Below are 10,602 nucleotides of genomic sequence, written 5' to 3' on the forward strand. Positions count from 1 at the left end.
GGTCAAGGCTAGTGTGATTTGCGGGCAAAAATTGATACAAGCCAGGTAGAGAAAAATGGTTAACCACATGCACTTGCACCATCTTTTATCTACTTCAACGGTTTTAACAGGTAAAAACAACCACATCAAATCCATAAAATGTTCTTACCAAAAAACCAATCCATATAATGTATTGGCTGGCTTTCTGTGCACCAGGGCCACAGGGGCCAAAATATATTCTAGGTAAAAAGACTTGATTGCCTAGCATGCCTTAATTCCATTACTTGGTCAGCATAAACCGAGAGAAAAGTAACAATAATAATAAAGTAGGGTAGTCTCCTGAAATTGCAATGCAAGAGTGGGAAGAATCTGCTAGCGCGGACTCTAGTACAAGTATTAACGACACAAAGTGGTTTGTTACTTTGTTATGAACCAAAACCAAACTCAGACTCGGTAAAGGAAACTCATGCTTATGTGAGAGCTGATGTGATGTCCAAACTCAGACTAATTCATGAGGAATGCCTTCCGTTCATATTCTGGTATTCCACAGATTCCATTAATCAAATGAGAAATTCCTGTAACGACAACAGTATAATCCATCCTATTCCAAAAATCGATTTTGCTACCTTGGCATAAAATGGGGTAATAGGGAAAGAAAAAAATAATAATAATACAGGACCGGAAAATAGAACAGCAAGAAGGGTGGAGCGGATGTCAAAATAACAAACAAATATAATTCAACTTGTAACCTAGAGAACCCTGCGGGGCTAAATATAATTCAACTTGTAACCTAGAGAACCCTGCGGGGCTAGTTGTTCCCTTGGACACCCAGTCAGGAATCTCCATTTGAATAGTTGCTTTCTCTAGTACAAAGTACCGTCGCTCTACAGAGAAATAATTATTACCTGTTTTCCATGCAAAGTAATCCAAGTCATTTGTCAGATAAGAGACAACCTTGGGAAATGCATTCTTTTTTTTCAAGAAGCCACATAAATGCAACATCATCATCCAAGCCATATCCAAACTATGCGATAGATAAATGCATCCATTTCCAAATTTCAAAATTCAACTACCCAGTCTAAGGGTTCCCCCCGCCCTAATTTTCTACTTTTCAGGACTACTCTCATCTGACTTCAAAATTGGATGTTTGAATTTAAGGCAAATCATTCAAGTCAATCGGAAGACAAAAAATAAATAAGCACCTAGTAACATGTGGAGGCCCTACAAAAATTACCATTCAAGATAAGTAAAATGCCCTATTAATGTGGTTTGAGATTAGGAAGCAATGAATGCTCACATCAAGTTCAAAAGTAAAGGGTAAACAAGAATTGTATGACCAACCGTTTGCGCTTAGCTGTTGGGACAATTAACCCTCGTTTTTCAAGGCTTTTGAACCGATCCCTTGCAAGAGTGCAACAACCCTTCACATGCACACATAAAAAGAAAACCAACATAACAAGCAATGTAAGCCGGGGCAATCTTATAGGAATCATTCACATTCACTGTGAACCACATCCATACAGAGCCGACACAATTAAGTTGAGAGAAGAACCTTCAGCTTACGCAGAGATCCAGATATTTCATCAGATAACAGAACTTGAAGAGGAGCAGGCTCAAATCTGAAGCAAATAATTGAAACTGTTTATGTCAGATGTACCAGGATATATGATTACATCAAAATGGGTATAGAGTGTCTCCATAAGATGTCAAAGTTGATACAAATGATAAATAAGGACCTGCCTGCATTAAGACAGTGGAGATAACGTGGTTCATGGAATCCTTTTCAGGTCAAATAGATCCCTATTGAGCGGTCATTTTTTATATCAATGACCTTGTTAGATGGTCATTGTCATCAAGATAATGATCAATGGCCCATTTCAAAACAGCAAAGTTGTTAAGCAAGCAACTACTAACTAGCAAGTTTGACAGCTTTTCAAGTCCAACTCTGTTATTAACTTAAATCTCAAGATGTGTAATCTCGAAGTCATTTAATACAGAAGCAACCATGGAACTATGCAGCCTCATCATGTGAGCCAATTTGTTACTATACTCTTGACCAGAAACCAGACAAAAACAAAAAAATATTTGGCTCAATGAAGATTGCAAAAACACACTCAAAAAAAATTGAATATTGCAAAATTTTAACCGGTCAACAAAAATAAAGATTGGGAATTATAAGAATCCATACTTGTGCTTCCCCAAGCATGGTGGAGCTGACTTCAGTCTTTCTTGTTTAGCTGTAATGCGCCTGAGATGTCTTTTCTCCTTCTCTTCATCCTCTTCAGTGATTTCTTTAATTATATCTGGTAAGCTGTCACCATGATAACCAAGTAAGAGAAAGGATGTATGTTAACCCAGAGCAATGTATCTGCAAGCATGAAAATTGATTTACCTGTCGATCTCCTTGGAAAGTTCCTCTATCTTCTTTGCTTCAGCTTCTTCCTTCAACTTCTGCTTATGCCTAGCTCTCTTGTTTAGTTCCACCCGTGTCACCCTCTTTGTTTTTAAAGGCCTGAAGCATGACAAAATGAAAATAAAACTTAATAGTTATCATTTAGAACTATCCCAATCACAGGTAACATCAAGAGACTATTGACTTTGTTTTATAAATCATGGGTGAACAGGTACATAACCATGGATTGGACAAAAAAGGAAAGCCCCAACACCAATAAAAAACAAATCCATTTCTTTACTACTTCTGAATGAAGGCGATATAATACAGCTAGAAAGAACTTTTTGAAAACCAGAAAAAATGAATGAGAAAAGATAAGAATTATTTTGATCAGTAATGAGAAGAAAAAAAGAACAAATAAAAATACCTTTTTTCAGGTGTTGAATTGTCATTTTCACCAGAATTATCCTCTTCCAACTCATCATCAGTTCCAGCATCAGCATCAAGAAAGTACATCTGGGAGAAAGAGTGAAGCCATGCTCAAGTAATTCAAAGCTTGTAGTGAATGTCAAAGAAACAATCTATATAGGAAGCTGGGCATAACCATTCAAAAACACAATTAAACTCAATATATATGGGCCATCTTATCTAGACTTTAACCTAGGAAAGCATTTATCTATGCATAATTTATCCAACTTAGAAAGAGCAAGTAACCATGCATGGCCTAGCAGTTAGAACCTACAGTATATGCTATGAAGCTATTGTCCGTGAATTACATTTGTAAAGATGTAGGTGTTACTCTTCCTATGTTACCTCAGTTTCTATGCACAATCATCCACTATGGCTCAATATTCTATATATTTTACATATAAACATACTACATATATGGTTACCATGATGCCGATGAATATTAGCCTGCAATCAAATTCAATTTTCAGATTTTTCTTCAACTTATAGACTTAACCATAAAATTTGCACGTAGAAGTTAGCTTTAGAAGTTTGGGTGCACACTAGAAAATTTTCACAATGCTAGTGTTATAAGTGTTATCTATCAAGCAAAAGCTAACCAACATATCTAGAACATTAGGAAGCCAGAGATCTATTACCCCTACCTTACCACCGCATATGAAATGTATGCATGTAAGCATTAGGAAGCACACATACACGAAGAGAATTCAAGTTCCTCAAATTTTTTTTCAAAGCACCATTATTTGGATGGAACTATTTGAAGAAAAAACTCACATTTTCTTCATCCACAACTTCACCAGGAACAGTTAGTGGAACTGGCTGTGGTCCCAGCTCATTCCGGAAGATTTTTTGCATTTCGTCTGCAACAGCATAGGCCAATGAATCCTACACTCCCAAACAGATAAAGAAGTAAGAATCCACAGTAATATGTAGGCACAAAGAAAATGCAACAGATTGAAAAGATACCTGATGAGCTTCAAATGAAGGATTAAATGAGCATCCAGGTGGCTCAACTTCTACTGCTGGAATAAGAGTGGGCTTAGATTTCTGTAAGCATCAACCGGAGAATCATCAGATGAGGTCTACAAATAAATGAGTAGAAACCATAGAATTGTTTAGAACTGTTTAAGATAGCAAGTAGTACGTATTTTAGACTCAATGGAAGAAAGGAGCACAACAGATACAGTCAATTTTTCCATTGAACCACTGGATCATAGTATTGCTTTTTCTTTTCTATCTTTTGAGAAAAGATAACTGTAATATTGCTTCTTCTTTTATCATTCTTTTGTTGGTAGGCTTATGAATTGAGAAATGATTTGTAGCAGTCACCTTTTTTATCTTGGCATTGTCTTCATCTGCAAGAGACCAGATAATGCAGGGTACTGTTATTTATAGGTGTATGACCATTGAAAAGATGAAAGTGGTAAAATGATCAGAGAAGGACCTTTATTATCCCATACGTCAATCATGCTAGAGTTCAAATTCTGCTTATCCTGTGAGATGTCAACATAAACAGTAAAAATCTAATAAAAAGTCGTACTCCAGAGCTATAAAAACACTTTGGATTAAGCCATTCTCTTTCACCTTAGGGACATCTTGGTTCTCAGCTATTTTTGGTTTTAGAACTTCTTTGAATTTCTTCTTACACTTCTTCAGTGTTGAAGATGGGACAGGTTGAACAAAGGGATTCCTTTCAAACAAACTCTCACATCGAAGTACCTTCTGCCAGTGTTTCTCAATTTTCCGCTTCACTGAAATATCTGAATAGAGATCAGGCAAGTATCAATCAGTTTCTCTGACTAAGATATTTAATATGGATGATCTCATGAAAAAGTAAAATAAGGATGGTGCACACATGCACAAAATCACATATACATGCATGCAGATGAATAAGAAAATACAGAGATGAAAAAAAGAAGGATAAGATAATCTAAGCCTGTGCAAAAAAAAAAAAAAAAAAAAAAAACAGAACTATCAAGTATAGTAGGAACATCCTGGCAACTTATGTGAACATTTGGAATCAAAACAACACTTTTTTATTCACAATGCGGAAAAAATAAGGGCCAATTTCTTAAACTACCCCTAACATTTAGCTAATTAACTAACTCTACCCCTGCTGTTTGACTTTGTCTTAAAGTACCCCTACTGTTTCTGACAATTGACTAGCTCTACCCCTGTCGTTAACGTCCATTAATGTTCCGTCAAAATCCGTACACATGTGACATCACATGACGTATAAATATTTTTAAAACCCAATACTACCCTCCATCCCTCTTCTCTCCACTTCCCCTATTCCTTCTCTTCAACTTTCTCTTCTTTGACAGGAACAACACCGGCACATGTTCAGAAGCAAAAGGAAGCTGACCTTGTACGACGACAACCAGATACTCGTCCGAGTTACTGTGTCAAGCAGTGAGTTTTAAAACTGTCCAACTAACAAGTCTCCAAAAACTTGAAATGTAAGAAAGGATGTGAGTTCAAACTCAGGTACAACAACAGCAGTAGTAATCTTCCAGGAGAATGGTTTCCAACGGGCTTCCAATGGCATTCTTGTAACTTAAATAACCTTGAAACTCCAGCTGATGGTAACTGGCAAGCATACACCAAACCAGAGATGCAAAGAAAACATACCTCACTCTCATTCTCACTCCCACTCACTCTCACATCACTCCTATTTCAGAGGCTAAGAAAATGATGTTCTCCACTCAAATCCTGTTTCAGAACTATAATATTTGTAATCTGTTCCTTCTAGATCAAACTTTACCCTTTTTCCATTTCTGATATTCTACTCCTTCGTTCCCTTTTTCACAGACAAGCTGAGAAGCACATCTTCAACCAACTGATGACTTGGTGAGCTTCTTCTGTCATTTTGGTGACAAGTCCATTTTGTTATATGTTTTGTTTATCTTTGGGGAAAAAGAGACAGAGGAAAAGCTTCAATGGAGTATAGTTTGAGTTCAGAGGTACAGGTGAAGGATGGATATGCAGAAGGACAGGTCGAAAACCAGGATTGGACCATTCATTCCAAGACCTGATCACAACCCAAGGGAGATGAAATCTTGGGTCAAGAGGACTGGGTTCAACACTTCTCCAGAGAAATGACCATCAGTGCCTATGAGAGTGACCCGAATGAGAATAATGACAATGCTGGATTTTATTTGGAGAAGGGTCTTAATTGGAGAGGTGGGTATTCTCCAAAAAATGAGTTTGATCCGATCTTGGGCCGTGGTAGAGGGAATAGGGAAGATGAGATTAAACCAGATTCTGTGTCTGGCAATGAGTTGCAGAAGAACGAAAGCAATACTGGCTTGGGTTTAAAGGGTGTACCGGAAAGAACTGAAATTCAGAAGAAGAGAAATGAGGTTGACCCTGTTCTGGGGCCTAAGGCTGATAACAGGCAATTGGTTTGAACGGAATGGAATTGTAACCCAGAAAGTAGGATAGACAAACACTGCTTGTACGGCGACGACCAGAGATTGCTCATACCACATGGGCCGCAATACCTCCATGAACGTCATCAGATGCATCCACTCGTAAATTCAAGTTTTTTTTCTCACAGTTTCTTGCTAAAATCCTTGAATAAATTTCCATGCCATCAGAAAGACTGGCATGGAAGGAGTTGGGTTTTATTTTGAAATTTTGAGAAACAGTGGAGGGAAATTTTGCCATTTTATTTTTTTCTGTTACAATTTAACGATGGCGACAATTCTTTGAAACCGTAGGGCCACTTTAAGACAATACTGAAACAGTAAGGGTATAGTTAATCAATTTCCTGAACGCTAAGGTAGTTTAAGAAATTTTCCCAAAAAATAAATAGAAAAATTGGTCTTTCTTGACATGCTTGGGAATTTAGTTCTGATGAAATGTCAATAACTTTAATATTGATACTTCATTTTGATTTTGAGTCTTTTACCTCCAAACGTTTCAATGTTTCATGTGTTCAACCAATTCCAACAGAATCTTGATCTTGATGGAGCTTTACAAATCTTTTGAGTTATTCTAAAATTTGAACAATATTGCATTTTAAGGCAAAAGTGAACCCTGGAAAAAGTTTCACTAAACAAATGATATAGCAATCCAGTGGAGAACCTCACCGGAACACATGGATAAGAGAAGCAACAAGGTAGCTTCATGATACTCACAGAAAACAATCACAAAAAACATACCTTTTAGTTTAAGGCCTAAAAGCTTCTCTGATGCAACTGCTAGAATCTCATTGAAAAATGTCATTAATGGACTCTCTAACAAACTATTCACAATTTATTTAAATTTCTAACATTTTCCATGAACCAATGCGAGCATGTGAAGCTGAAAACGAAATTAATTCAAAACACCCATCCCGCTTTGACGAAAGCATATATTTAGCTATTTATTAGTCTCACATAAGTTTAACGTAGTAAAAAGAATTCTATCCAGGTATTCATGTTCGGCGGAGAGTGGAATCAACAAACCACAAAATTGCAAAAACCGTAGCTTCAAAAGCCGAATCGAAACAAATGGGCATACAGAAACCCTAAGATTCGGAGTTAAAAAAGAAAAACGGAGTTACCGCTGCTTTTGTCGACGTAGTATAGGGATTCGCTCGAAACGGCGGTTAAGGATCCTCCACTGAGAGCGTCTTTGGTTGATTTTTCAAAGAACTCTTCGATGTCGTCTGTGGGTATGTTAATCCTCCATGCCTTCTTACCCTTGCGAGAGCTCTTCGCCTTCCCCATCTCTCTCTCTCTCTTCTTCTCCAAACCCCCGGCACCAGAGACTAGGCGGGCTCTGGTCTTTGACACACCGCCAGAGAGTGGGGCGACTGAGTTCACTGGTGGCGCGGCTGGCGCCGGTGCTTGAGTTCGCTGATTCCAGAGAATATGCGAAGTGCGAGTGAGAATGAGAACTGTGAGAGAGCCGATAGAGAGATAACGGGTGACGAGAGATAGGATTCACCGCCGGAGATAGACGACCGGTGTCTGAGCTCGTCGGCGACCGTCGCCTCTGAGACTGAGAACGGTGGCTGGCTGCCTGGGTTCGCGCCGGTTATTGAGTGACAGTGAGAAGAGAAGATAGACGAAAAGAGGGAAAAGGACAGTGTTAGTCGGCTAGGGTTTTTAAATCTATGCGCAAGCTCGTCCGGGGGTCGGGGCGGGTCGGGCCGAACCGATCTGTTAAGTTATCCGGTTCATGAATAAATCTATTAAAAATAGCATTTTTGTAATTTTAAAGAGAAAAAGGTAAAAAAATTTATTAGTTTTCATTTTTTTTCATTTCAGCTTTCTTGCCAGTACCCCTACAGTTTAGCTGTTCTTATGGTATCTTTTAAGTTTCCTAACAATTGACTAATTCCGCAGTTAATATCCGTCGAAATTCATACACACGTGACACCACGTGATGTATGATTTTTTTTCAAAACTTAATTTTGCCCTTCATCTCTTTCCCTTCTTATTCACCATCCCTCTCCCCGGCAGCAGCTACAATGAACTACTCTATAACCGATCCACTTTCTGTTTCTCCACCGCCATCGCCACTAATATCTCTCAGATTCGGCAAGCCCAAATCCCAGAAGGAACCCAGATCTGAGATCTGAGAAATACTCAGATCTGAGTTCTGGTTGTCATCCCAGAAGGAACCCAACCGATGAACAGTCTGTCATGGAAAGAGCCTGACATCCGTAGGCTCAACTTCATTCTCTCTGCCTTACTAATCACTTCGTTGTAGAGTTTAAAATGAAGTATTTTGAATCTCTCTTCTCTCGTTCTTCCTCTTCTCATCAGTGTTGTTGCAACGGCATTCAATATCAGAGGAACCCCCACCTTGCAAGAAATGTTTCACGTTAGAAAGCCGTTGCCGTCGCAGTAGAAGATATTTCTCATAATGTATTCTGCCTCATCTTTTTTCCTCTCAGTAGTCTCAAGTGAACACTTCTATAGATCGGATTTGGTTTTACCAAGACAATTTCTATTAGTGGGTGTTGCTTGGAAGGTACAGGCATGCAGATACGTCGGTTTCTGGTGGGGGAACAAAACAGGGATCGAGAGATGGGGGAAGAAAACATGGCCGACTCTGATCTGACGACCTCCACTTAGCAGTGAAGAGAACTCTCTAGTGGTTCCATTAAGGGCCATCTGACAGGGACGGTCAAATAAGTTTCCATGATGGTGGAAGGGACAGTGAAGTAAGGTCCTTCACTACCAAGTAATACAGTCTTTCAGCTTCTTCAACATGCATGAATACTGCAGCTTCAACCACCGCAATCGGTCTTCTGAAAAACCTTCACGAGGAACAACCCTCCACTGTGTTTCTTCCCTCAAGGATCGTTTGCACTTCCCGTTGCTGTGTCACCAAGATCTTTCGACGAGTGGGTACTCATCGGATGCCTCCCAAAGTCGGTGGAAACACCTGATGACGACGCTGCCAGTTCGACGAAGAGAACCTCCACAGCACAACCGAAACGTTTTGGGATTGTCGTTTTGTTTGAGCCCGATGGAGGTTTTAAAATGACGGGAGGGTGGCTTGGACATCATTTTTCTACCACCATTTCGATTATGGGAGAGAGAGACCAGAGGGGGAGGGGGAGGACTGAAAACTTCAACGACCAAAGAAAGTTTTCTGAATGATGCCTTGTCGGCGGAGCAGAACAGGGAGGTTGATCGTCGTCTTATCTTCAGTGGACCTGCAGCCGAGTAGTCCCAGACACTTAGACCTGGAGTTAAATCTCACATGCGAGCCCCTCAGGAGCCAAGTAGACCTGGAGCCAAATCCCACTCTGCAACCCTCTTCCAAATTTTCTTCGTTCCTCTACCTTTCCCTCTCTTAAAGCGCTATAGGGTTCTTCATATCTAATCATGAATACGGTATTGCGTCCTGATGAAGGAAGATTTGACCCGACCTCTTCATTATATGACACGTGGCAGAAACGACAGCTCGGAAAAAGGGGCCAAGCCTAGGCGGGAGCAAGGGGACACACCGCTGAACTAACCCACCTTGTAACAGCTCGTGATATACTTCGCCGAATTGACCCACCTTGTAACAGCTCGGGATACACTTCGCCGAACTGACCCACCTTGTAACAGCTCGGGATAGACTTCACCGAGCTGACCCACCTTCTAACAGCTCGGGATACACTTCGCCGAACTGACCCACCTTGTAACAGTTCGGGATACACTTCGCCGAGCAGACCCACCTTGTAACAACTCGGGATACACTTCGCCGAACTGACCCACCTTGTAACAGCTCGGGATACACTTCGCCGAGCTGACCCACCTTGTAACAGCTCCGGATACACTTCGCCGAACTGACCCACCTTGTAACAGCTCGGGATACACTTCGCCGAACTGACCCACCTTGTAACAGCTCGGGATAGACTTCGCCGAGCTGACCCACCTTGTAACAGCTCGGGATACACTTCGCCGAACTGACCCACCTTGTAACAGCTCGGGATAGACTTCGCCGAGCTGACCCACCTTGTAACAGTTCGGGATACACTTCGCCGAACTGACCCGCCTTGTAACAGTTCGGGATACCTCCGAGCTCAAGACCGCCTCGCTCATCACTTCGCATCATCTTCTCAGCACCAAAGCCAAACAAATCGTACCATGCCTGACACTAGGGAAGTCCGTGCCCGAGGGCGCCACGCCTAACTGACTTGGGATCTGACGTTTGGTAGCAGCACTCTAAAGGGTCACCTGCCACCGCCACTGACGCCGCCATCTCCAATTAGACGGTTACGCAGTGACGGTTCTGTCTCAGCAGAAAGGACGACGGCCGAGTTGACAAGC

The 10,602-nt window shown here is 40.7% G+C and overlaps 1 protein-coding gene across 1 annotated transcript; it reads right to left on the reverse strand.

Annotated features, from left to right (window-relative positions):
* Positions 1-466: 466 nt before the first annotated feature.
* LOC148868646 (Nop53 protein) lies at positions 467-7,941 on the reverse strand. Its single transcript, XM_088971367.1, has 12 exons — positions 7,389-7,941; positions 4,424-4,599; positions 4,284-4,332; positions 4,169-4,194; positions 3,806-3,886; positions 3,614-3,724; positions 2,799-2,887; positions 2,372-2,491; positions 2,168-2,290; positions 1,532-1,598; positions 1,321-1,400; positions 467-884 (listed from the first exon to the last, which is right to left on the reverse strand). Exons 1-12 carry the CDS (start codon positions 7,552-7,554, stop codon positions 881-883), a joined length of 1,092 nt encoding a protein of 363 aa, XP_088827493.1. The 5' UTR covers positions 7,555-7,941; the 3' UTR covers positions 467-880.
* Between the last annotated feature and the right edge of the window lie 2,661 nt (positions 7,942-10,602).

Source organism: Nelumbo lutea, chromosome 2 (genome assembly GCF_056320005.1).
Source record: "Nelumbo lutea isolate HS-2025 chromosome 2, American lotus-T2T, whole genome shotgun sequence".
In the NCBI taxonomy this organism is placed as follows: Eukaryota; Viridiplantae; Streptophyta; class Magnoliopsida; order Proteales; family Nelumbonaceae; genus Nelumbo; species Nelumbo lutea.

What these genes read in the sequence shown, in the direction of transcription:
- LOC148868646 (XM_088971367.1), bottom strand. Translation starts at nt 7,554, where the DNA reads ATGGGGAAGGCGAAGAGCTCTCGCAAGGGTAAGAAGGCATGGAGGATT. An exon ending in CTTCATTTGAAGCTCATCAG is followed by an intron (nt 3,725 to 3,805) that starts GTATCTTTTCAA and finishes TTGGGAGTGTAG; the next exon opens with GATTCATTGGCCTATGCTGT. An exon ending in AAGTTGTGGATGAAGAAAAT is followed by an intron (nt 2,888 to 3,613) that starts GTGAGTTTTTTC and finishes TCTTTCTCCCAG; the next exon opens with ATGTACTTTCTTGATGCTGA.